Here is a 25,833-nt window from a genome sequence, read left to right as displayed (position 1 = left end):
TTTTTTGTTGCAACTGGATTTTAGTTTTTTCCACCATTGAAGGATGTGAGAGGTGGGGGATTGGGAATTGCATTTCTCTTATTAATTGAGATCCATGATGTATTGATGGTAATGATTAGAGTATAAATTATTACACTAAAATATCTATTAATTTCATAAACTACATTACTTCCATTAATCACTACAGATCATGCAGTGCCAGCAGTGGTGCCCCTTGATTTCTGGCTATTTATAGATCATTGATTTTTATATGAATCAAATTTTTTCATATTAGGCCCTTAGAGTTTCACATCAATTGTTAATGATAACTTACCTGGTCAATGACTTACATTGATGGTGCTTCTAGATTCTGTTGACGTTAAGCAAGTGGAAGCATAGAGGTTCACATAGCAACTACTTAACAATAAACTTCACTATTTTAATTTTTTTTTTTAAGAAATGGTAGAAAGTGAAAATTTATAACTTATAATTTTTATTGTTATTTATACTTGAGATTGTAAGTCAATTATTGACTAATTAAAAAAAAAATATATATATATATATATATATATTTCACAAGAACACTTTTGACATCTCTCAAGTCCTAGCAAAACGAAAATGAGAGACAATTAGACTATAGTTTAGTTCAATTATAAGTTCGTTCAATGTAATGATAGTTATGTGTAATTCCGTTGATCAATAAAATAAGTTGACATTTTATTCAGAAAAAAAAAATGCAGTGACAATTACAAATGTAAAACTCAAGTAATGTATTTTATTTGGTTTTTAATTACTTGCGGAAAATTACATGTCTTTGTGTGATTAGTTCACATCTTATGTATTTCATATGTTGCTTACAATTGTGCTACCAAGTATCATCTTTATTTTACCTTTATTAATGAAAGTCATCATCAAAGTGACAACTCTATATACCACTTTGTCTCCAAAATTGTCCAAGATCGTGGATAATGCTTTTTTCCTTTAGCTGAATTAGTTTATCATAATTATGTTGGGCAATATTTTAGATAATGATTGTAATTTGTATGTCAAAGTATTTGTTTACATTTTCTTCAAAAAAAAATCTTTATTATGTGGTAGGTGAACTTACATTTCAATCACAAGCATATTTGTGTTGGTCATGTGTGATTGTCCCACTTTATTTCATAAAATTTAATGGCATTGATCTGGCAAGAAACCCTTTTCCATAGGGTTTGATGTTTCACATTTTTGTGCCATCTTGATCTGTTAAGTTGGTCATCGCACTTAAATGGACATGCAATTGGGAGAAAATGACCTTTTGTTTTTTTTGGTCTGAGGGAAAATGGCCTTGAGAAAAAACCTTTTTATTTGATCAAAATTTCCTCTTTTTCCTTGGTAATGTTGTTTATGAGAGAGAGAGAGAGAGAGAGAGAGAGAGAGAGTACACTAGTTCTTGTAGTGCAAATATATAGCTTAAAATGAAGGCAAAATAAGCATCTTTTCTTTAGTGGTTAATAGCTTATAGTGCAATTTATGGTAGGATAGCATATCATGTGGGTTGGTTGTGTATGTAGAGATTATTGCAGCGTCACAAGGCCAAACATGCATTACTTGATCCAAAAGCTCAATGCCATACAAACTCAATATATATATGAAAGAAGAAGAAGAAGAAGCAGAAGAAGAGTGATGGTGAAGAAATAACACCTAAACCTGTGCCCCACGTTCCCTACAACATGTTCATCATTTATGATACTGGCATCAACTGGTGCACCCCATTTATATAGTGCCCATACATTAAACAATTTGACCAAAAAGATGAAAACCACATTCATTTGGCTTCCTAACCCTTACCCCTTTTCATAAGTAAGCTTAGAAGTTTTTTTTTTCTTTCCCCTCCCCCCCCCCAAATACAAAGTAAGCTTAGAAGTTTAGAATCCTTCTTTATACTACATTAGTACATTTGGGTTCTGTTTTCTTGTTTTCATTTGGCTTGGTTAGGAAGTCCTTTTGAAGAGGACATTCCATTCTCAAGAAAATGAGATCTTTTGAGTTACCTTCAATGCAATTTAACAATCCAGATAACTTGAAGGAGTTATTTTCTAAAAACAATCATTCAAATGACTTGTTAAAAATTACTGTTCGGATCACATTTTAGTAATTATATTGTTTACTAGCGATCCGTGCAAGCAAATAAAGAATTAACTGTTAGAGAGAAAAGATCTCATATTAGAAAAGTGATAAATAAAATATTACTTATAAGTTGGTGGATCACACCTAATTGCACCGAGACTTTTTGTGATTAAAAACCAACACCTAATAGGTGGTTAAGTTAGAACAATATCAGTATAATGATGGGCCACAGACCACACTTGTCACTGTTTAACATTAACTTGGTTGAGAGACATTGTATCGACAATTAAGACAACTTGAGAAAGTCTGAGAATTTTAGGCATTTGATATTTGCAAGATGGTTCATATGGTAGCTTATGTCATTGATGAGTAGCATATTGTGCCCATGAACCATGCCTCAGTAATGGGAGTTCATCCCTCAGGTGTAATGGGAGTTCATCCCTAAGGTTGATGTCATGTCTACAACATCCGATAAACAAGTAGATCTAACAATTGAAAAATCTAGAGTACTACATTCATTGAAGCATTATTAAGTTCCCGAATTCAATGAAAGTCTTTTATTATTGAATTGTATGGATCAATCTTCAACCACAAATAAAACCTTGAGATTTGTAAGACTGGGTTCGGAGGAAAGGTCAAGTAAAACCTATACAACCATAAATTCATTCCCTCTCAATCTACTCAATATCATTTAGTCAAGGTGATTGTGATTATAAATTGTAGCAAAAACAGATACCAAGAATACTACATAGTTAAGTAAACAAGATCCTTAAGATTGATCGACTCCCAATTTGCAATATATATTGGAAAATGGAAAATTAAACTTAAAATTTAGGTACGTGCCACCAGTCTCCATGTGAATCTGATAGAAAAAAAAGACGGGGGAACACGCATTGGTAGTCCTTTATTAAAACACCTGGCATCATGTAACATGCCCTGCAAGTTAATGTAAGCTGGACAATGACATGTGATTATATCTACACAAAGTTTGGAGTTTCCTAATAAAGTAAGTTTCAATCATCTATTCTTGCAATATAGTACATCAAGGGCGGTGCTGCTGCAAGTCTTGTGTAGGGAAGTGGTTTTAGCCTTTAAGGTGGACTCATAGAGCTTCATAGAATTATGTGAAGGGATTGGTCCCATGAAAAAGTACAAAGAAAAAGGGTGTGCAGATCCAAGAAAATTAAGCACTATTATTGTGTAGAACAAGATCACAATCTCAGAAACATAATGAGCAAAGCTTAAAAATATGACAATCTAATATTACAATGCAATAAAGAGAATAGAAAAGGGTCGCTTTGATCTGCACTGCATTGGTTGTAGAGGCAGAAGAATGATCCCTCCTTTGTTCCCCTTCTTGCTCTACAGATAAGTGTCTTGTAATAGCTGTTTTAATGTTTTGTAAACTTCTCCAGGACTTCGAAGTAGTTGGGGAATGTTTTTCTGGTGCAACCGGGATCCTTGATGGTAACGGGAACATCTCCACAGGCAGCAAGGGAGAATGCCATGGCCATTCTGTGGTCATCGTATGTGTCTATGGCTGTTACATTTAGTTTTTCCGGTGGTGTGATTACACAGTAATCAGGCCCTTCTTCAACAGTTGCTCCCAACTGAAATATTATATCCAGACATGTTAAAGAAGGAATAAGAAAGGGTGTAGGAACATTCAAGGTGGAAGAAAAGCCCTAGAAACTAACCTTCCTGAGTTCGGTGCAAATGGCAATCATCCTTTCTGTCTCCTTCACTCTCCAGCTTGCCACTGAAGAATAAAAACTCAAGCAGTTAAGGCCCGTGTTTAGGGGAAATAGTTTCCCAAGTGACTTCTTCAAAACATGCAGAATTTAAGATCATAAGCACTTCCTTCGGATAAGCAGAAAGATTGGTACTCAAATTACACATAATCAACAAAGGCACCTGAAAGAATTTTCTTAATCTTTTGAAAACTATGTAAATAAGCTTTGTCTCAACTCTTCTCTCTAGGGGGCCATAATCTTTCAACAGGCCTTCTGTTAACCTCAGAGGTTGATTTGTAAATTAAAGGGCGAAAGATGTGGAACCACTATAATAGTGACCACTCATAGTTTCAGTTTAAGTGCTTGTACCAGCTGTTAAGTGGAGGACTGAGAAAATAGGAATTGCATGGTTCAAAAACTCCAGTTGCATTTCACTTGCACTTTCAGCAACAAAATGTCATACAACTCATACCCCATCCCGTCTTACTCCCCACAGTAAGATCCTAAGCCTTACAATTGATAGGACTCACCAAATGGGAATCTCCATAAGTTCATTGTATTTCATGGCAAATAACAATTGAAGTACAGTGCCGATGGAACCTTATATTCCAATTAAGCTTCCTGTATTGCGCATAATTCTTATAATTTTGTTTTTGCTTTGAATTCATTTATTCTTCTTTATGTTCTTTCTTTTTGAAAATTTAATTGCTTATTTGCCTCGAAACATTCAGATCTATGCACCTATCCTTTCCCTTTTCCTGTCTACATAAAACAAAAATATCAAGCACAAACCATTCAACAAATAAAAGACTGCAACGTACCATCTCTTATGGCAGTTGGACCATCAGCAAAAAGAGCAACTACAGCAAGAGTCATGGCAACATCTGGCATCTTGTTCATGTTGACATCAACAGCTTTCAAGTGCTTTCTTCCAGAAGAATGTCGTGGAGGTCCTGTGACGGTGACACTGTTCTCTGTCCAGGTAACTTCAGCGCCCATCTTTTCAAGAACTTCAGCGAATTTTACATCTCCCTTGATTGATAAAACACCAACAGATGTCAGATTATTTGAACTTCAACATAATTCAACATATTTTTAAAAGTATCTAAGAGGTATTGCAATTGCTAATTGGAAAATAGTTTTTTCCCACGTACAAAAGACTTGTCATTCAACTAAAAAGTTTACAGGAATAGACTGGAAAGTGGGCAGAATTAAACATATGTTGGTCTGTGCAAAATACCTGTAAACTGCTTGTGCCACAGCCTTCAACAGTTACAGTCCCACCCGTTACTGCAGCACCAGCTAGAAAGTAACTAGCACTTGAAGCATCACCTTCGACAAAGGCTTTTCCAGGAGACCTGACATTATTTCACATTGTTATACACAATGCAGCCATGCTCACAAAATTCGGCAGATATATAATTCTTTACCAATGAAAAGTGCTGCAGTAATATATTAAACAGAACATACTTGTATTTTTGACCTCCTCGGACCAAAAATCGATCCCAGCTATCACTATGTTCCACTGTGACCCCAAAGCGTTCCATCAATTTCAAAGTCATTTCAACATATGGAATGGAAATCAGCTTATCAATAATCTCAACTTCAACATCTCCCAGAGCCAAAGGAGCCGCCATAAGCAAAGAAGTCAAATATTGACTACTGATTGATCCAGAGAGTTTCACCTGCAAACAAATTGTGGATTAAAATGATCAAGTTAATCAATACTGCAGACATTACCACTCCCCTTACATCCTTACATTTTTAAACGGGAACAAAAATGTGGTGTGAGGCAATGTATTGAAAAAAGGACCAAAAAGAAACGTATAAAAGAAAAACAAGAATGAAACAGAGTAAAAAATCACTCCCCTTTGATAACCAACAACTCTAAGAATGAAAATGGATATTTTCTTTCCCCATAAAAAAATTCCACTAGATAAAGGGAAAACTGCGTATTTCCAATAGTTTGCTTTTAAACTGGAAGAAGAAATCATGTCTTGACACATACATGAGTAATATTATATTCTTAGATAGCACAATAAAGTTCAAATACCCAAAAAAATTAGACTAACATGGCTTCTAACAGTTCACGGATGCAATTGATCAAACCATGCAACCATAAATGTAAGAGATAAGGCAAACCGCACCTTGCCTCCTGGAAGGCCTCCCTTTCCAATTACACGAACAGGAGGACAATCTGTTCCAAGAAAACAGTCAACATCTGCACCAAGCTGCTTAAGACCAGTGACCAAATCTCCAATTGGTCTCTCCCTCATTCGGGGCACCCCATCAAGTACATACCTGAAACAATATTGAACAGTATATGAAGGTCATTTGGATATTATATAGGTTTGTATTTGGATAAATGAAAATATATACAAGTATATATAAGGTTCTGTTTAAAGGCAGAAAACACAATCTTAGTTCATAGCAGTAAAGACATACCTAGAATATCCACCAGCAGCAGTTACTGCCGCAGTCAAAGGCCTCATTGCTGTTCCAGCATTTCCAAGGAAAAGTTGAACTTCCTCTCCGGATTTATTCCCCATCGGAAACTGACCACCACAACCCTCCACAACAGCTCTTTTGTTTGCCTTGTCATCTTCCACATTTAGCCCAAGCGTTTTCAACGCACCAAGCATATAATTGATATCATCACTATCCAGTAAGTTGTCTACAACAGTTGTTCCCTGAACAATAACATAAAAAAACAGTTATCTCTACCACAATGCTTTATTTTATACAGAAATATGGAAAAAACTTGTCTGTAGTCTAAGGAAGTACCATCAATCACCCTATTCTCTCTAAAAGCACACATTGCATAGCATTCCAGCAACTCAATTTGCTGCCTAGAATCTATGATCAATCAAACGGAAACAAATAGAACTTCTACATTCCATCAATCTAGCCAATCTTCTTATCCCCAAGACAGACTTCTCTAAACCCTGTAATTCAATTCAAACCTAAACCCTCATTGAAAGACACAGAAAAAAAAAAACCCAATAACCAAAATCTAGAAAATCTTCCTAAATTTCTATCCCACATCCTTTCAACAATCACACAAAAGCCAACCAATGCAAAACACTCAATAATTATCACATTTTCACAACACTAAAGTTCCCATATCAAATAAACAGCAAAGCCACAATCTTTAAGTACCTCAGAAAGAGCAGCAATAAGCAGAATCCGATTGGACAAGGACTTAGAACCCGGCAAAGTTATGGTACCCGAAATTTCTTTGATGGGTTGCAACACAATCTCCGGCACCGTCGACGGCTTCTCTGCTGTAACAACTGAAGCCGAAACTCTAAGCCCACCAGCCCTGGCTTTACCACCCACAAACCCATTTTTAATCTTCAAACTCACAGAATTCGAAGAACCCAAAAACTGTGACTTCAAAGAGATTGAATTTAACGATTTGGGTATCTGGGGTTTGGAGACATTGGGCAAAAGATTGATGCTTTGAGCTCCATTGCCACAGATTTTGCTCACTTGGGCCATTTTGGTGTTTCTGGTTCTCAATTCAGACAGATTGCTCACTTGGGTCCCTTTAATAAATGGTGGTTCGATTTGGGGGAATGGAAAGTTAGGGACTTGTGGTTTTGGTGGCAATGGTCGTCGTAGGTGGGGATTGCTTCTTTACACTTGGTCACCAACCAACGGGGACACCAGAAATTTGAACAGCGCAGAGAAAAGGAATGAAGTGGGGGGAGGTATTTATAATTATGCAAAAGATTTGGGGGTTTTGTTTGAATTGTGAAAATGGGGTAGGTGTTTTGTCTTTGTGGTTTGAAGGGTTGTACTCTTGCCTTTTCTGGGAAGAACAAGATGTGGAGGGGCGTTTGGAGAATTTGTGCTCGAGTGGTTGGTAAGAGTTGCACACGTTGTGCTACAGAAGGCAAAACTGGCCAAAAAAGAAAGAAATAGGTATTGTGGCAGTGTCAACCTCTTGCACCAACCCCCGTTGGCCCTAGTGACTAGTGAGAACAAACCAAGTCATTTCAGTTATAAGGGCTAACATAGAAGCTGTTCAGTAAAGCAGTCATAATGTCATATACAAACAGGAAAATTCAGACGACATTGTTAATATTTTGTGTGACCAGTATGGGTTAGAAATTTTAAATAAAAGAGTTGTGATTCATTTGTCGAATGTGTCACGTGTTAATAACATTATTGTGTAGAGAGTTAAAAGTTGTCATGAAACATTAATGATTTAATCTATTAATGATTGCACATATACGAAGTTTGTTTGAAATTCTTATATCATAAGTGAACTCTACAAGGTGTATTATTGCACAAGTTCATGACTCTATAGGTTTATGTTTAAAGAATTCAAAACCTCAAGTCAACTCGCCCTAATTATTTCGGCTAAAATAATTCTTTTTGTAGTGTTCCAAAAAAAAATTATGAATTTATGAACTATAGAAAAAGAAATTGATATTTTCAATAGCATGTTTACATATCTAGAATGAGAGAATTATGAATTTTAAGACAAATTATATAGGGAAAAAAAAAAGAACTAAGAAAATACTAACCATATGGAATTGGAATAGGGAGGTCTGATGGTATTGGTTTCTAATTCATGAACCAAAATTAAAATTAATTTAATTAAAACCTTATGTCTAAATGCCTCCCATAAAAAATAAAAATAAAAAAATAAAAAAAAACATGAAAAGGAGACACCTATGTTGGTCTTTGCATCAGAAGAAGTCTCTCGTAAAACAATAAAATAAGAATAGATACATTTGCTGTAGAAATATTCGTCATTAAAAACCTCTCATAAAAAAATAAAATAAAAAGAAACACAATTTTGCTGATAAATACTTCATCCAAAAAGCCCCACACTATAAACATAAAATATAAATGAACACTCCGTGCATCACTGGTGATCTCCATGGTGGTGGTGGCGTGTGTGGCACAAAAATATTGCGAAAATGTGAGTCTAACAGTTGATTTCCGCAAAATGTAAGCGAAAAATGAGTCTCACCAAAAATTTTCAATTAATCCTCATTTTAGTGGTTCTCATTAAAAGACTCCTAAATTTAAATATAATTCTGACTTTTTTCCTTCCAAAAAAAAATAATAAATAAAAAAAGAACTTATAATGTTACCATACTGTCTGAGCCCGGGTTCGAACCGGGGACCTCTAGTGTGTGAGACTAGCGTGATAACCGACTACACCACCCAGACAATTTTGTTACCAATCATAAGTGGTGATACAAATCCAAAGTAGAAGATAGAAGAAAGTAAAAGAAACAAGTGGAGTGGGCCTTCAGGGTCCATGAAGCAGATTTGGGCTATAATGTAAGACATGAACTGTCACTTGTTAGTCTATGTACTTCTTTCGTTAAACTGCTGCTCTTATATTTGCCACCAACAGTCACAGGAACAGACTAGACTTAGTAAATTTTATTTTTCACTACTTGGCTCTTAACATCAAATTCATTTCATATATGTTCTGTAAATTTTATAGATTCTATATGAATGATCTTAATTCTTGTTTCATGAATTTATGCTTGCCACCATCATAAGCAAATATGGACATATGCGGATCTATTCTCTGGTCCCTCACCTAAAATGATAGAAGTGGAGGTTTTTTCCCTACTAGTTTATATCTAAAACTCGTACGGACATTAAATTATAAGAATATCTCATCAAGTTAAGTTTCTTTATTGATAAAAGAGAATTAGGTGACAAACCTTATGCCTGTCTACATTACTCAAGTAGAGTAGTTTTCATTAGTCAATATCTAAGGAGATGCTTGATTCCATAGGAATATGAGGCATAAATGCGATGAATTGGGTCTGTAAGCTACAGAATATGCTATTGTTCTATAAACAACTTCTTGTATCATAATTCAGGGTCCCAATGCCAGCACATAACTAAACTGTCAATTCCAGTGAAAGATATTATTTAGAGTGAAGGAAACACCAAAGGACTAAGCTCTGTTGAAGTACCGATTCTTGAATACAATGAAGTTTTGGTGGTAGAATGGTAGAAGACAATAACTGTATGGATAAGTCTGAGGTGAGCTTCAACAACCACAAACTTAAATGTCAAACATTTTTCTCATCATCTACCTCATGTGGACGCTATGGGATGCAAAGTTTTATAGGCAACTGCTCAAATCATGACTCATCAGAGCATAGATTACTCTATTATCTTTGAATGGCTTGAAACCAATATCCAATCCAATCCGAAGTTTAGAATACACACAAAACCACTTTTATGATGGGGAACAAAACTTCTCTTTCCAACCACCCATCAAAATTTTTCCAGTCATCCGTATCATTGTTTTGTGCCATAGTGAGAACCACCCTTCGATATAACTAGCTAACTTTTCCTGGAAGGTAGAAGGTAAACAAAGAGTTCCCAAATATTGGAATGTAAGGTATCACTCAAATATAAGTGATAACTGATATCAAAGACAGCAAAGATCTAGGCTCGACCAGATTTGAGCCAACCTTCTGTGATTGCAATGAGAAAGGGAAAGAACTTTGTATACTACACAATAACAGTCGTAGTATTCCCAAATGTTAAATAGAGGAAAGTGAAACTCTTTAATTAACCACAGAACATTACAAAACTCAAGCAAGGTCCAAGAGTTGTTACAAAATACAATGAGCATTCTCAAGCCCCACCCCCTCTTGTGATCCATGTTGCTACACAGAAGAATTATAAGCAACAACCGAAAAATAATATTTTTATTAAGGTGAATGAGACCATAGGCCATAATATGAACCAAATCACTTGCATATGGCCTATTCTCTAATCCCCAAGCAAAACCAAATGGCTAAATACAAGTTACCTAGCTAACTTCTTTTGCTGCTGCAACAACGGCCTCGACAGTAAGGCCATACTCCTTGTATATTGTTGGGGCTGGTGCACTTGCTCCAAAACGGTCGATTCCGATTGCCTTTCCTTTGCTTCCAATAATCTTCTCCCACCCAAATGTGGATCCAGCCTCAATGCTAACCCTGGCAGTTACTGCCGTGGGCAAAACACTTTCCTTGTAGGCATCTGATTGTTCGTCAAAGAGTTCCCAAGAAACGAAGGAGACCACTCTGACAGCCTTCCCTTCCTTTCTGAGTTCCTCACCAGCTTTGTAGGCAATTTCCAACTCAGAACCAGTACCAATCAAAATAACATCGGGCTTGTTACCTGTAGAGTTGTCTGATACAATGTAGCCACCCTTCTCGACTCCCTCGATGGAAGTTCCAGCAAGGTTTGGCAGCTTTTGCCTAGAGAGGGCAAGGATAGATGGTCTCTTCTTGTTATCAACTGCAACCTTGTATGACCCGGCGGTCTCATTCCCATCAGCTGGGCGGAGCATCAAAATGTTAGGCATTGCCCGGAAACTTGCCAAGTGCTCAATTGGTTGATGGGTTGGTCCATCTTCTCCAAGTCCAATTGAATCGTGGGTCATAACATAGATAACTCGAGCTTCTGCCAATGCAGAGATCCTTATGGCAGCTCTCATGTAGTCAGTGAAAACAAAGAAAGTGGCACAGTACGGAATAAATCCGGGGCTGTGAAGAGCAATTCCGTTGCAGATGGCTCCCATCCCATGCTCCCTAACACCAAACCTAATATTGCGTTCTTCTGGGGTACCCTTCTGGAAATCTCCAAACATTTTCATCAAAGTCATGTTGGAAGAAGCAAGATCTGCACTGCCACCAACAAGACCGGGAAGAACTTTTGCAAGGGCATTGAGGTTTGCCTGAGATAAATTCCTGGTAGCATCAGCTGGGACTTCTGGAGTGTAAGTCTGCAAAAGTGAAATCAGGTGACCTTATGAGATAATTTTCCAATCCAATCATACGACAGTACATTATTCTACAACATAGTTTATCTAGGATCAATAAAGAGGTCAGAGACTTGGTAAAAGTTGTACAGATACCAGACACTTGACAAATTTTAGAGATTGAAAGAAGCTTAACGTGTTATCAGTGCCATTTAAAATGGTTGCCCAAATATGTTTTTGCTCAATCAAGATCATGTTAAAATGACCACAGAGAATCTTAAATGTAAGATGAGGGACAGTACATTATTCTACAACATAGTTTATCTAGGATCAATAAAGAGGTCAGAGACTTGGTAAAAGTTGTACAGATACCAGACACTTGACAAATTTTAGAGATTGAAAGAAGCTTAACGTGTTATCAGTGCCATTTAAAATGGTTGCCCAAATATGTTTTTGCTCAATCAAGATCATGTTAAAATGACCACAGAGAATCTTAAATGTAAGATGAGGAACCAATTAAAGAGAGAACTACACTTACCGGGAGAGCCTTTTCCCAACCAGCCGGTAGCTCACCAGTGATGATGGACTTCAGCTCTGCAGCTTCCTCTGCGTACTTCTTCTCATATTCAGCAAACTTGGCATTCCATTCAGCTTCAAGGGCTGAACCTTCTGCAGTATGGCGACTCCAGTGACTAAAATAGAACCAATCAAGATGATTAGTGATTTATTTTATCAGACTGATTAAACTGATTGATCAGTAATTTATCTTATTTTATGTAAAAAGATAGTCTTACCTTTTAACATCCTCTGGCACATGGAAAGGCTCATATGGCCATCCAAGGTTCTGTCTGGTAGCATCAACTTCCTTGGCACCCAGTGCAGCACCATGGACGCTGTATGAGTTTGCCTTGTTTGGAGATCCAAAACCAATGGTTGTTGTCACCTGGTGAAGACGCAAACATTCAACATGACATTAGCTAATATCCGATCAAAATGAACCATGTTTGAGAAATGCTTTCACCAGACAATGCAGGGATGCCTTTCTGTGTAACCAAAGTTATCTTTGACCTCTAAATTGGGCTTTTTAAATTGCTTCAAAACATGCAGCATATCGTCATACTAAAAAGTCGATGACAATGTTGGTTGAACACTTAAAAACTACAAGAATAATTGACCTTTTGATTTCCCTAACAAACAAGTGACCAAGGCAATTGATTATAGAAACAAATAGTTTTTCATGACAATACATCGGAGTATACTATTTTCAAAATCTTAGAAGAATGCAGCATATATGTCACCTTTATCAAAGTGGGCTTGTCTGTCACAGCCTTTGCTTCCTTAATGGCAGCTCTAATCTCATCATACCCGGTATTTCCATTCTTCACCCAGATAATGTGCCACCCGAGACCCTCAAAACGGGTATCAACACTCTCGGTGAATGCAATCTCAGTGTCTCCATCAATGGAAATGTGGTTGTCGTCATAGAAGGCTATCAGCTTTCCAAGTCCCCAGTGCCCAGCAAGGGAAGCAACTTCATTAGAAATACCCTCCATCTGACAACCATCACCCAATATACAATATCTGCAGAGAAATAACACTTCTAAGTACAATCGCTACAAATATTACACCAAAAACAGAGGAAGGAAAACAAACGAGCTCACGCATTAAGATATTATCTTACGTGTAGTGGTCAACAATCTCACTGTCTGGCTTGTTGTATCGTGCAGCCAAGTGCTTCTCAGCCAGGGCCAGACCAACAGCATTTGCAATACCTTGCCCCAAAGGACCTGCATGAAACAACAATAATCTTAAAAATACAAATCTCTAAAAAGACTAGTCAGTCAACCTTCAAGCACGTAACTACTTAATCAACTACAAAGTTTCGAGGAGCGAATCTAACCGGTGGTAACTTCAACACCAGGTGTCTCAAAGTTCTCGGGATGTCCTGGGGTCTTGCTTCCCCATTGCCTGAAGCTCTTCAAATCCTCTTCCTGATAATCGATCCAAAAACGACTATTAGTTCATAAACCAATTAGATCACCGCCAAACCAAAACATACTCATCCGAATGCAGACTAAAACCCCACATTCACGGAATCAAATCTAGTAACTTTGTGCGAAAACGAACCAAAATTCAATTCGAACTCAAACACATAAAAGGTAGCATCGAAAACCCAACCTTGACACTGTCGTAACCCGCAAGGTGAAGCAGAGCGTACTGCAGCATACACCCGTGTCCAGCAGACAACACGAACCTGTCACGGTTGAACCAGTAAGGATTCTTGGGGTTATACCTCATGATCTCGTCATACAAAATATGACCCATCGGAGCACAACCCATGGGCAGACCGGGGTGACCGGAGTTAGCCTTCTCGACAGCATCAATCGCCAAGAACCGGATCGTGTTCACAGACTTCTCCACCAGCGAGGTCTCGGTAGTCTTGTCGAGAGTCTCCACGGCAGCAGCCCGGACCGGCCTGGCGGCTCCCAACCGGCGCCTGGGGACACGTGGGGCCTTGGATGATGCAGAACTCGCCGACGATGAGGTGGATTTGAGGCCGGAGAAGGTGGGGAGGGAGAGGGCGGAGGAGAGGGAGACGCGGTCGGAGGTGGAGTTGGAGCCGTGGTGGGAAATGGCCCGGGCCAGGAGGGCCTGGGAGAGAGTGACGGAGGAAGAGGAAGTCATAATGGGCTTGTGAGACTGTGGCCTCTGGGTCTCAAGACTCTCAGAGAAGAAGAAGAAGGAGAGTGAAGGAAAGAGAAGACCGTTTGGGAGTTTGAGGGGGTGTGTTTCTTTGATTTTATCGGATAGAAGAGGAGGGGCATTGAGCTTCTCGTCTACACAAAAGGACAGGTAGAGTTTGGAGCTGACCGTTAGATTGGGGTTGTAACCGATCTAGGCCGTTGACTGAGGGTAGGGAGGTTAGGAAATGCTCTGCCTTATATTTTTCTTGACCGAAATTAGAGAGGTTTTTTTTAATGTTTTTCTAAGATTTCGGTGGGGTGTCAAAAACCCAATTATTTTGGTATGTTTTTATTTTTATGTTTTTTTTCCTCTTTTTGACTTTTTGATTTTATCTGAGTGGTTTTTTAATTTCTTGGTGATTGCTTCCAAACATCCAATGTAACCTTTGGTTTGTCCGCCGGCGCCAGAGTGTTAGTGACATTTTTTGTTATTTTGAGTGGCACAAGTTATAAAATATGAATCACTCCACTATGCATCGATGCGTTAATGTAAACTAGACTCCAAACACACTCTATGAGTGTGAATAATTATGTGGAAAGTTATTTCGCAGATTCTGGAGAAAATTACTGCATATATTTTTTTTGTTAAATTTTTTTGTTTTTATTTTATTTGTGAATTGACTATTTTATTTTTCTCAAATATTTCAATTCAAATATTTTTTAATATTTGAGGGATATTTTGGTAAAATTTTTCTGTTTTGGCTGACAAACTCTCTCTTCTCTTAATAATAGTATAGATTAGAAAATAATTAAATCGCTAATTGTGTAGTTGTACCAAAACGGTAAAATAAATGAAGTTGGTTTATTTGTTTATATAGAGCGATCATTTGAAAAACAGACAGTTCCATTACGATATCTGTAGGACATACACAGTCCTAATAAAACTTTTCTTCCTTTTGAAAAGCAAAAATTGATGATGAAGAATAAAATAACTTTTCTTCCTGTTGTTGTGGCCTTGTGCCTTCTTTGATTCTTCCCTTCGACCAAAAAAAAAAAAAAAAAAAAAAGAATAAAATAACTTGATAAGCAGCCATCTAACCATGGTATGAATCCAAGGATGTGCCAATCTTGGTGGGTTGTTGAATTGTGAGAAAGGTGGAAAGAGTTTGGTGGAGGATCTGATGGGTGTATAGGTGACAATATATTAATAAGATTCCTTAGAGTTGAAGATTTGTTCAATAACTGGTAAAAGGTTGGTTAGGAAGCTATAGATTTAAGTATTTAACCCCCTGGTCTTTCAAACTTTGACACTCCTACTCCATCCATACTTCAAAATTTGCTGCGACTTCAGCACCATATGTTTGACAAGTGCACTCTTTCTATATTATCTTGCTTTTTTTTTCTTTCTGCTGACATATTGTTATTATTATATAAGCTCTCCACATGCATATATCATCCAAAAGAAAAGAATAATCCAAAATATTTTAGCACTTGGCTGCTACTCTTCTCATGTGAATCTAGTAAAACCCAAAAAAATAAATAAATAAAACAGAAAAATATCATATAAAACTTGATCACATATACGGAAGCATAACCAGATGGGAGCATCAACCTGGTCTAGGCAATGTTTCTGCATATACCTTGTAATAAAAGCTACCCCTTGGAAAATAAAAGGCATGTTGCAAACCTTAGTAACAAAGTCAAATCATCCAACAAACCTAGTAGTTAGATACAATATACATAGACATAGATCCCCATGCATCAGAAAAATAATACCACTCACACCCAAGTTTCAAATTTCAAAGACCAATTGCTAGAACTAAAAGATATTTAGATCATCACCAAACATAAGCAGATATATATAAACATTCAGCAATATTATATGTTCTCTCAAACATGCGTTCCTCTCTCAACATTCTATAGCATCCTGCCACATCGATTGTATCTAAAATAAAATATTGTTAAAAAAAAAAAAAAAAATTAGTTCCGAATTCCAGTACTAAGTGGTACATTTCTGTTAATGAAGGATTGTTGGCTGCGGATTAAGAAACATTGATCTACAAAACATATGTGGCACCAAATAGTCAAGGCACTGCAACCTATTAGGTATCTAATTAAATAGCAGTTAAAGTTGGAATAACAATCAATCTGATGCACAATACAACCTGCATTTCAATGTTCCATGAAGGACATATTGTTCCTCAATCATTTGCAATTCTGGCTTCCATTCTCTTTGCAGGTTCTATTCCCAATGATTTTATCTGTACACAAAAGTGGGTACATAGAAAGATAGTGTTGGAAGAAAATGAAGTAAATACCTTCTACAGCAGAAGAAAGTAAAAACAAACCTCGTACCTCAATCTTGTAGCTTATCATAATGGGGACCTCACATCACTCTGATTCGTTTGTGTTTTGAAGCAGAATTCCTAATCCCTCCACTGGTCACAGAAAATGAGGCTGATGCGGATCGTAAAGAAGGTGACTTGTCTATGTATGCATTCCGTTCATCACCATTCCAATACAATATGACTCGATTTGTACAACAATGTGACCAGCTATCACCTAGGAAATAAAATGAAGCAAAACTCTCAAGGATGCGAAATGATAAAGTAGAAATTGAGATTTGAATGATCGAGAACAAAACTTACCCAATGCTAGACTCAATTGGAATGAACCTTCTGTACACTTAGTGGTTACTTGATTGAATATGACAACCTGCGAAAGACAACAAGAGGCAAAAATATTGGAACCAAAGAAAGATAAGATAAAACACAACAAAGAACCCCAAGGGTCCATTAAGAACAAACTTTTAGAAAATAATGAGCTTAAGGGGAAGCCTGTGTGCACAGTGTTGACAAATAAGGGACTAATGCAAGCCAAACTAATTTGAAAATCTCAACCATGCTCTGGTTGCTCATACTAAACATGCCCGGATCTGGCCAAGAGCTTGCAAACAGACTTGTAACTGATATTGGCATGTTGCAATGGGCCATTAATGACAGAAGGACAAAAAATTGTCTTGTTGCTGACTGTTCCTTTTGCATTCAAATCACACAACTTTTGTGGTATTTGGAAATATATGATGACTTCACTACAGAACTCAATTCAAGAAATGGAAACTATTGCTTACCGCCAGATTGTACTTTTTTCCAAGGTTCATCAACTTTAAGGCCATTCCACCAAGTAATCGATTCCTGAGAGCAAAGTCCTCAAAATCTTGGCGGAAGTGAAAAGTAACACTATCAATGATAACAATCTTAACCTGCAATGAGTTACATTAGTACTTCCAGGATGAATACCACATATAGTGCATTCAATGATAAACTAATTGGAAATCCAGTTCCAGTTCATAGAAGGACAATTAATCAGCCAAAGTGGACAAACAAAGAAACAAGGAGACGCATGAAAAAGTGTACCCAGAAGTCTGACTAATTTGTCACCAAAAAGATCAGACACACATGCTCATATGAAATTGGTAACTATCATGCATAAAGAATTCTTGAAGATGCTTAAGGCATATTCCAGATCAAAATACTCTACCTACATCTTTATGCTCCGAGATGAATTGGTCTAAGTAATTTATCAGGGCAATTTGCTCTGTGGAAGTGCAAATGCGAAAATAATATATCTTTTCCAGGATATCAGTAGGCTGTATTTCAACTTGGCAAGCTTGGGATTCCTTCCGCAAAAGTTCACTATAAGATGACCAGTTTACTACAGAAGCTTCAGCAATTTGTAGAGCCCGCTCCACCATAAAGCTGCCTTCAGTATCTGCAAGTACCATTTAAAGACCGGATGCAACACGAAATATTTGTGAACAGAGAATGATACGGTAAAAGGTTTTAACTCACTCACCAATATATACTGCTTTTCCACCTAAGCCACCACAATCAACAGGAATTTGCACATTCACTGCAAGTTGAATCCTGCAAATCAAAGTATGCATTCAATGCCCTGGAGAACAATAAAAGGAGTATACACATAGATTGGGAAAAAAAAAAAAAACCCATACCCAAGCTGTGTTTTACCAATGCCTGGAACTCCACCTAAAAATCAGGGGAAAAAAACAAAGAAAATCATCTCCTGACGATTAAAAGCTTGCCACAGTTTTGTGCTCATAAAAATGAACACAAAGACACAAATGTATTGCCCTAACATACAGCATACTCCAATAAATGATTAGGAATTGATAGACTAACCAATTTCAGTAACTTCTTTACAATTAATTCCCCCACCGAGAATTTTGTCTAGATCGGCACAAGATGTAGTAATGCGTGGTAACAACCTCTCCTCATTGAGGATATCCCAAGCAGTTTGTGCACCTGCAGGAGACAGGATCAAAGTTACTTCTGATACTCTTTAACTCAAATGTAAGTCTTCCTCAGAGAGTGAGGTTAGTAGTAGGAAAATGTCGCATCTTCTTTTTGTGCCCATAGCATTGTGTTTACAACACATTGTACAAAGAAAGAAATTGTGTGGCCGGCTACTTAGCTGGGGTTTTTATTATGCATGTCAAATATTTGTACTTTCCCTCTAGTGAGCTTCCTACTGAAGTCATGCAAGGCCGATAAAAAGGGACACTAGAATTTCACATTTTCCATTATTCTGAACAAAATGTATTTGATTTACAGAAATTCATATCATATGTTTACATATTGGTTAAACAAAGAAAGTCATTACCATTGACAATAGCCGTATGTTTATCTGGCTGTTCCAACCCACAACCAAGTTTTGCAACCTTGAGCATTTCGAAAGCTTCACTCTCTGGAACTTGTAAATCTGTTAAACAATAAAGAATGCTACAAAACTTCAATCATCACATCCCAAAATTTCATCAGAATCAATACAGATTTTACTTGAGAAAACGGAGAAAAGGACTTTAACACGAGATCCATAACGAAGGTAACAACAGTGAGATAAAAACCATTGTAGAAACATTAAAATCTATAAATAAAAAAAAAACACATATTTATTTCATGTAACTGCAGTAACACTCAAAATCTTGTCATTGAAAGGTATCTAGAAACAGCCGACTCGAACAAAATGCAAACTCGGGTCACCCGAGCCATCATATCAGACTTCCAACAACATCGAAAATACCTCCCAATTTCCTATCTTTTTCCAATTGGGTAAACTATCATTTGTTACAATTAGGACAGTCATCTGAAGAATCCTTCAATTACCCACAAACCAAGTCCTTTAATTTCTCACGAATCCAGTTCTATTTCACCACTACTCTTGCAAGCTTTCTAAGAATGATATACAACCGTAAACCAAAATCAAATAAAAAAAAAAAAAAATTTAGCAAAACAAAGCTATGCAAACTTGAAAGCACTAAGAGTAATTACATCGGAAATTTGGCGATTGATACATAAGTTACGAATCTGAGGGAAACCCAGCTGAGAAAAGTGAGAAAATGAGAGAGAAGAGCGATGATTACCTCGAGCGAGGTCGGAGGGAGAGATGGATGAGAGCGAAGCCAGAGTAGTATAGCCCGCTGATATGAGCTTGCCTCTTTGTGATGCTGAGAGCGGTAACCTTCCCACTTCCATTGTTGTGTTTTAGAGAAACAAGAAGAGAGTGGCTTTGCTGCCTTTTCAATTTTGAGTTCAGATATGGATGCCAATAGGGTAACCGAAAAGTGGAGGGAAAACTTTTTACTCCATCACTATTTTCTATAACAAAGGCAGAATATCTTCAATATGGCCTTATTGCCCCTGGTTTTGTTTCATGTTTTTCAATTTTAATTAACTTCACCATATTTTTCTTAATTTTTACAGATTTATCATCTGTCGGCAATTTTTAGTGGGAGAGTATAGGCTTCATTCTCAGCTCGTAAGAGCTCATGAGCAGCTTGTACCAAGTTACGGGGCAATTCGAACTGAGCTGGATGAGAATATACTCTTATTAGTTTGTAAATTTCACATGTGAGAAGGGTTTGCATATTTTAGATTTTCAGATGGGGGAAGGTTACGGGTTCGGACGAGCTAAAAACATGTTTGCATATTTTAGATTTTCAGATGGGGGAAGGTTACGGGTTCGGACGAGCTAAAAACATGTTAAACTCAATCCGAACTTGAACCGTGTCAAATGAATGTTCAACCCTCATTTTAAGTAAATTTACCGTTAAGTTCACTTTACGAACCTAACACATATGATGTATTTCTTATTTTCCATTCCATTAAGATAATTGTGTATTTGACAATGATTAAGCGTCCATAAACCTTCCAACTATCACATTGTTGAGATTAAATGAAAATATGAAAATATTTTTTTTAGTGGTTTAATCTCAACCATTAAATGTAAATCTCGAAAAAAAAAAAAAAAGAAGTATTGGACCTATAGGTTTGACAGCCATCTGCTAAAAATGTTTCAACAGACCTTCAATCCATTCAAGTAACAACAGAAAGGATTATCGAACACCCTTTTTATTACATGTACAAAATGAATAAGAATTAATTTGACACAATCTTCCATATATTACATGGGAAAGTTAGGTACGTTCTCGCAAGGTTTTAAGCACCAGATTGTAAGGTACCAAGGGCAGCATTACACTGATCACAACATTCCTACAACATTTGCTTGATCCCAATCGTGTTGTTTAGCCAGTGCCATACTGGTGGTGATCAATCTTCTCTTCATCACCAGAAAGTTCCAATCGAAGCCAACGATTTTCCCAAATCTAAAACTTGACTTTACACCGATAATGAAACTTCATCAACTGGCTGGAGATTTAGGAGATGGAGACTATAGTTTCTGTTGCAAAGATGCTTGGACGAGAGATGTCAGAGATGGATGAATGCGGGCCGTTCTCATTGACCGAGCTTCACTCCTTCCCTCAGTGTATTCTTCCCCCAATGGCCACCTTGGCCGTAGATCAAACTGATGCATAATAAACAAACTGATAAAGGCTCCAGGTGAAATAATATAAGAGTACGTGCACAATGCCTATCTAACCAAGCAGCGAGCGGCTTTAGGCAAGAACTTATCCAAACACAAAAATAAGGAGCTTCACTGGGTATGTGAGTTTATTGGCATAGCTATATAAATGGACATAATGAACATACATTTGCGTGCTAACGAGGGCCAAAAATCTAATATATACCCACCCCAATATTTCCAATCTTAGGATCGACGACACTTTCACACATCAGCTGACCTACATTATTACGACCAGGGAATCCAATATCTTCTTCTGATACATGAAGCATTAACACATTTTTCAAAATATCACTGGAGTAATGGCTTATGGTAATAACAAGGAACTAGGAAATATAAGTTCTTTTCTTCCTATCAATGGCTTTTTCTTTTTGGTGGCAAAAGTAAGAAGTTGAAAATACCAAGCCACACTACAGCAAATGAAAGTAGGAAGTCTCAACCAGTGAGAGTTGCACAGGTAAAAATTAAATAAAAAGAGATCCGGATATAGTAAATGAACAACTGAATAGAAACTTGATGATAAGCAATCATAGGGATCAAAAATTTTTAACAAACCTCAATATCTTCAGGTTCATCCGCAGGTGGTGGTGGATCAAATCTTCCCATACAAAAGTTCTCAATGCCAGTCCATGCCACCATTACACCTAGTCAGTTTAAAATCTAAGGATTAGTCTTCACTGTAGACAAGCAATAAATATGGGGATCTCTGTATATAAAGGGAACCAGGTTAACATGTAGGAATTAGTCTTCACCAATAGGTATTTTTCCACATCTTTTTGGTGATGGCCAACTACGGGTTAACATTTTCTTTTAATCCAAAGAATCCAGTCATTTCAGCTACAAATGATTAATATGCTCAGGCCCTTCTTTATCAATTTAGAATTCACATCACCAACACCACAAGTTGAGCCAAAATGAGATAAAATGAATTACCGTTGTCTGTACAAAGGCTGGGAGGAGGGCATACAAGTTGTAAGTTGTTTTTCTGGACAACCTGATCAAGTTGAGCCCGAACATATTGATTTGATGCAACACCACCAGACACAACCTGCACAGAAAGAATACAAATAGGCAACCATGCTCAGCTATATGAAGTAAAGGTGGGTTGAAGCATACAGAATCAAAAATTGCAGTTTACACACCATATGTTTTACAGAAGGTTCAATCTTCAAAGCCCATTCAATTGCTCGTTCACACCTTTCTTCCAGATGTAATACTGCAACTCTCTGCACAAGGGTCAACCTCAAAGTCACAGAAGTTATAGAATAGATAAAGTCGGAACCTAAACAAGGCAAACATTTGATCAAACTGACAAGAAAGACACAGATATACACTAGACCTGAAAAGAGGCAGCAATATCAGCTCGGGACCTTCTATCTTCGCTAGTTGCTGAAGAAACAGGAATTGTAGCATTACTGCACAACATAAGAAACATGGGGCCATAAGAAGATAACTACGCTAACTGACATAAATCACTAGACAAAAGACATGGTTTGCAGTAACATCAATCGAGAATCAGTTGTTGTGCTTTAACTGAACTGTATCAGTTACACAATCTGTGTGAGTGTGTGATCAACTAGCTAGATTATCTTTGGGAATGTGCAAACTGGAAAAGACGCATAACTCAATTTCCAAAATGATTGTCTATATCTATAGTTATACATACATATTTTTAGATTCAATTGCCAGCCTCACTTGAGTCTTCAGACCAGCGTACGAGAAGTTGCAATCTTTATGTTGTTTCATTGGAGTCTAGAGAAAAACAAAATAAGTACCAGATTTAGGATTCAACTTCATGTTGCAGAAATCTTGGTCATATGTTATACTTTATGTAGAACCAAACATGAAGCCTAAGGCAACTCTCTGGCAAAAACTGTTTTAAGAAGAAAGATTACCGAGAATTTGATTGATTTTGCATCACCCTCTCGGGCAAGCTCTTCTATAGCTGGCCCACCACTTCTCCTCAAGTCAAGACCAAGCCATTTTGCTATCTTATCATATGCCTCACCAATAGCATCATCTATTGTGGTCCCAAGTTGTACATAATGACCAAGATCACGAGCAAGGATGAGTACATTGTGTCCTCCTGAAGACAGACATTGCTTTAGACACATCATTTAGTGTATTAAAGTAACTAACAAATCATTCAAATATGCATCAGACAAGTTACCCATGGACTTGACTCACTTGAGTATTGTCATTAGTTTCTTTTTAAAACATTAAATATTGTCATGTGGTACAAAAATGTGGATGGAAGTTGATTGAAATCTGTAAAACGACCTTATGCAGGAATGGTGTAGATTATCTCACCTGAAATAAGCAGAGCCATGAAAGGAAATTGTAGTTCTTGTTCAGTTAACCTAGGACAAGAAATAGACAATTGTCATATGTACAAGAGTACTCAAAACAATGTTGAAGTGCAGATATATGAGAGAGACAGAGAGACAGAGAGTTAGCATTAAGGTACCTGGCTACAAGAGCATGAGCCTCCATGTGATGTACACCAATAATTGGTAAGCTAAAAGTACCAGCAATTTTACGAGCTTTCCGCACACCAACTGCATAATTGAACGAAAAATTAGTCCTAAAGTACTCCTTCCTCACAATCATCCAGTGGTTGTTATAAATGGGCCAGATTAGGAGGGTACCAAACCCAAACAAATGGCATAACTGGTAATAAAATCTCGAGACAAACATACACCACTGAAATTTAAAAAAAGAAGTGATACTACTTAATTTACCACGAAGACAAAGGCTTAAACCAGGACCAATGGTAACAGCAACTGCAGACAAATCTCTCTCGGTTAAATTAGCTTTGTTGAGCGCTTCTTGCACAACCTGCAATCAACAATCACAAATTCAGGCCAAGCTTTAAACATTTTCAATTCACCAAAAACCAAAACAATATAGTAATGAATCATTTGGATTACAAGCGATAATATGAAATAACTAAGTCATCCAAAACTGACGTCAATAATAAATGATGACTGGCAAAGCAAGCGTAGCAAAAACAACTTAAATATAAGGATGGTGTCTACCAACACTAACATACGTATCAAATTATGTCTTAAAGAAACAGATGTCAAATCATGTAACGGATCATCATGCTAAGTTGAAAGATGACTGTAATGAAGAAACAATACCCGATCAATCACTTGCAAGTGCGCTTCTTCTGCCATTTTGGGAGCAACACCTCCATATTGAGCAAGCAAATCTGCCTTTGACGTGGTGAAGGCTCGAAATTAGATAAAAGTAACCACGCAGAAACATAAAGTTATACACTTGATTCTAACGATTAGTTCTCCAGAAAGCAACACACACAAAGTCTATTACTTTTTATCACAGTATACGCCATATAATCCTTGAACATATCTTATGCATCATAGAAACTTCTTTATAGCAGATTTTCTCAAAACACCAGATAGCCTAATCGCCCTCTCAAACTTTACTGCCTAACATTTTGAAGCACAAACACATACACTAAATGGCAAGAAACCAAATAAAAATATAAAATGCACTTCACATAAGTAAAACCATATGCCTCAACTAGATTAAAAAAATAAAAACCATAGTCAAATTCTTGAACTTCCTTAATTGTGATACATACCTGAGAAGAAATAACTTGGCTGAGAATTTCACCGTTGCTTTTCACCTGCATTCACAAACAAAACCCAAAACCCAGTTCAGTGAAAAACTCAAATTTGACAAGTACCCAGTACCAAAGTTAAGCAATAACATACGACGGCGGCGGCGGTGTCGTCGCAGCTGGTTTCGATGCCCAGAACAATAAGATCATGTTGGGGATACGGAGTTCGAGTTTTTGGGTCTAGAGAAGTTGGATTCTTTGATGCGGAGAAGTTGGAGGGATTTAATTTAGAAGAAATGGGAAGCGAGGACATGGGCCTTGGTTTGGGCTTGAAGGGTTTTAGAGCTCTGAGAGAAACTGAGGGTTTTGAGAGGAGATTTAGGCGCCAAAATGCGGAAGAGAGGGCCATTCTGAACAGAGATGAAGAACATGGCGCAGAGAGTGAGTCAGTTTAATCGGAGGCTTAAGGCTTTGTTCCTCGAAACGGTTCTTTAGGACAAGAAAGAAACGTTTCTATCGGGAGCCCAATAAGGTCGGGTCAGGGTTAGGCCCGTTCTGTTCTTCTTGGACTCGAATTGATATTTTCTTTTTCATAAAATAAAAAAAAATAAAAAATAAAATCTTCTTCTCATATTCAAATGTAAACACTTTAGCCCAGTACCATTTAGTCTACTGGCATAGACTCTTCTTTGTAAGTAAGAGGTTGTGAGTTTAGTTCACGAAAGATTAGTTATAGTATTTTAGTTGTTTATCTGATCAAGAAAAAAAAATGTAAAAACTTTATAAGGTAGATGTGTAGCGCAGTCACATACTTACATATAGTTTTGTTGCTATCATGTAATAACTTTTTAACTCTTCCAATTGTTTATTGATAGCTAAAAGATTTAAAGAGCTTGATCTATTAATACTATTATATTGATCGATCCTTTAAAACATTCTAGTAGAACGTGCCTCTACCTTCAAAAAGTTTTACTGCTTTCCAAGACGCTCTGATTGAAGTTAAAAGAAAAAGCTTTTGTAACATTTTGGTAGAAGGTGACTCGATCAATGATAATTAAG

The 25,833-nt window shown here is 37.1% G+C and overlaps 4 protein-coding genes and 1 non-coding gene across 7 annotated transcripts; all 5 read right to left on the bottom strand.

The window, feature by feature from the left end:
- Positions 1-3,199: 3,199 nt before the first annotated feature.
- Positions 3,200-7,638, bottom strand: LOC112177165 (3-phosphoshikimate 1-carboxyvinyltransferase 2). The gene is made up of 8 exons (XM_024315391.2): positions 6,981-7,638; positions 6,267-6,511; positions 5,969-6,122; positions 5,292-5,506; positions 5,062-5,179; positions 4,643-4,853; positions 3,786-3,847; positions 3,200-3,698 (listed from the first exon to the last, which is right to left on the bottom strand). Exons 1-8 carry the CDS (start codon positions 7,320-7,322, stop codon positions 3,480-3,482), a joined length of 1,566 nt encoding a protein of 521 aa, XP_024171159.1. The 5' UTR covers positions 7,323-7,638; the 3' UTR covers positions 3,200-3,479.
- A 1,299-nt stretch (positions 7,639-8,937) lies between these two features.
- TRNAV-CAC lies at positions 8,938-9,011 on the bottom strand. Its single transcript has one exon. It is a non-coding gene; the product is annotated as a tRNA-Val (tRNA).
- Positions 9,012-10,355: 1,344 nt separating this feature from the next.
- LOC112177156 (transketolase, chloroplastic) lies at positions 10,356-14,366 on the bottom strand. Its single transcript, XM_024315380.2, has 7 exons — positions 13,744-14,366; positions 13,466-13,556; positions 13,247-13,352; positions 12,864-13,146; positions 12,360-12,508; positions 12,104-12,257; positions 10,356-11,589 (listed from the first exon to the last, which is right to left on the bottom strand). The coding sequence occupies exons 1-7, from the start codon at positions 14,248-14,250 to the stop codon at positions 10,630-10,632; spliced, it is 2,250 nt and encodes a 749-aa protein (XP_024171148.1). The 5' UTR covers positions 14,251-14,366; the 3' UTR covers positions 10,356-10,629.
- A 1,101-nt stretch (positions 14,367-15,467) lies between these two features.
- Positions 15,468-19,919, bottom strand: LOC112181458 (DNA repair protein RAD51 homolog 3). Of its 2 annotated transcripts, none has more exons than XM_040512506.1 (10): positions 19,690-19,919; positions 18,930-19,028; positions 18,449-18,571; positions 18,262-18,295; positions 18,105-18,175; positions 17,794-18,020; positions 17,380-17,511; positions 16,898-16,964; positions 16,598-16,811; positions 15,468-15,655 (listed from the first exon to the last, which is right to left on the bottom strand). In XM_040512506.1, the coding sequence occupies exons 1-9, from the start codon at positions 19,799-19,801 to the stop codon at positions 16,636-16,638; spliced, it is 1,041 nt and encodes a 346-aa protein (XP_040368440.1). In that variant the 5' UTR covers positions 19,802-19,919; the 3' UTR covers positions 15,468-15,655; positions 16,598-16,635. The 2 variants fall into 2 exon arrangements, with proteins under 2 accessions (XP_040368440.1, XP_024175566.1); XM_024319798.2 differs by lacking the exon at positions 15,468-15,655 and adding an exon at positions 16,085-16,510 and having other exon boundaries at positions 16,605-16,811.
- Positions 19,920-20,599: 680 nt separating this feature from the next.
- On the bottom strand, positions 20,600-25,245 carry LOC112194656 (probable tRNA N6-adenosine threonylcarbamoyltransferase, mitochondrial). 2 transcript variants are annotated; one of them, XM_024334874.2, is made up of 13 exons: positions 24,929-25,245; positions 24,796-24,840; positions 24,332-24,406; positions 23,930-24,026; positions 23,656-23,746; positions 23,499-23,548; positions 23,084-23,274; positions 22,855-22,940; positions 22,528-22,603; positions 22,331-22,414; positions 22,122-22,236; positions 21,744-21,832; positions 20,600-21,131 (listed from the first exon to the last, which is right to left on the bottom strand). In XM_024334874.2, the coding sequence occupies exons 1-13, from the start codon at positions 25,181-25,183 to the stop codon at positions 20,997-20,999; spliced, it is 1,389 nt and encodes a 462-aa protein (XP_024190642.1). In that variant the 5' UTR covers positions 25,184-25,245; the 3' UTR covers positions 20,600-20,996. The 2 variants fall into 2 exon arrangements, with proteins under 2 accessions (XP_024190642.1, XP_024190646.1); XM_024334878.2 differs by having other exon boundaries at positions 23,957-24,026.
- Between the last annotated feature and the right edge of the window lie 588 nt (positions 25,246-25,833).

Source organism: Rosa chinensis, chromosome 1 (assembly GCF_002994745.2).
Source record: "Rosa chinensis cultivar Old Blush chromosome 1, RchiOBHm-V2, whole genome shotgun sequence".
Taxonomy (NCBI): domain Eukaryota; kingdom Viridiplantae; phylum Streptophyta; class Magnoliopsida; order Rosales; family Rosaceae; genus Rosa; species Rosa chinensis.
The sequence above is the reverse complement of the archived record's forward strand: the minus strand, read 5'-3'. Positions and strand labels throughout refer to the sequence as shown.

Bases quoted from the DNA above. Each gene is read 5' to 3' on its own strand.
- LOC112177165 (XM_024315391.2), bottom strand. From the start codon at position 7,322: ATGGCCCAAGTGAGCAAAATCTGTGGCAATGGAGCTCAAAGCATCAAT. The intron at 5,507-5,968 runs GTGCGGTTTGCC...ATTTGTTTGCAG, and splicing joins GAGGCCTTCCAGGAGGCAAG to GTGAAACTCTCTGGATCAAT. The intron at 3,848-4,642 runs GTACGTTGCAGT...TTTATTCTTCAG, and splicing joins TCCAACTGCCATAAGAGATG to TGGCAAGCTGGAGAGTGAAG.
- LOC112177156 (XM_024315380.2), bottom strand. From the start codon at position 14,250: ATGACTTCCTCTTCCTCCGTCACTCTCTCCCAGGCCCTCCTGGCCCGG. The intron at 13,353-13,465 runs GTTAGATTCGCT...TGTTTCATGCAG, and splicing joins TGGTGTTGAAGTTACCACCG to GTCCTTTGGGGCAAGGTATT. The intron at 12,509-12,863 runs GTGACATATATG...CGTCTTCACCAG, and splicing joins ACAAGCCCACTTTGATAAAG to GTGACAACAACCATTGGTTT.
- LOC112181458 (XM_040512506.1), bottom strand. From the start codon at position 19,801: ATGGAAGTGGGAAGGTTACCGCTCTCAGCATCACAAAGAGGCAAGCTC. The intron at 19,029-19,689 runs GTAATCATCGCT...ATTGTTTAACAG, and splicing joins TCCCTCCGACCTCGCTCGAG to ATTTACAAGTTCCAGAGAGT. The intron at 18,572-18,929 runs GTAATGACTTTC...TGTCTCCTGCAG, and splicing joins ACATACGGCTATTGTCAATG to GTGCACAAACTGCTTGGGAT.
- LOC112194656 (XM_024334874.2), bottom strand. From the start codon at position 25,183: ATGGCCCTCTCTTCCGCATTTTGGCGCCTAAATCTCCTCTCAAAACCC. The intron at 22,941-23,083 runs GTAATCTTTCTT...GTTTTTCTCTAG, and splicing joins CAAAATCAATCAAATTCTCG to ACTCCAATGAAACAACATAA. The intron at 22,237-22,330 runs GTGTGTAAACTG...CTTTCTGTGCAG, and splicing joins AACCTTCTGTAAAACATATG to GTTGTGTCTGGTGGTGTTGC.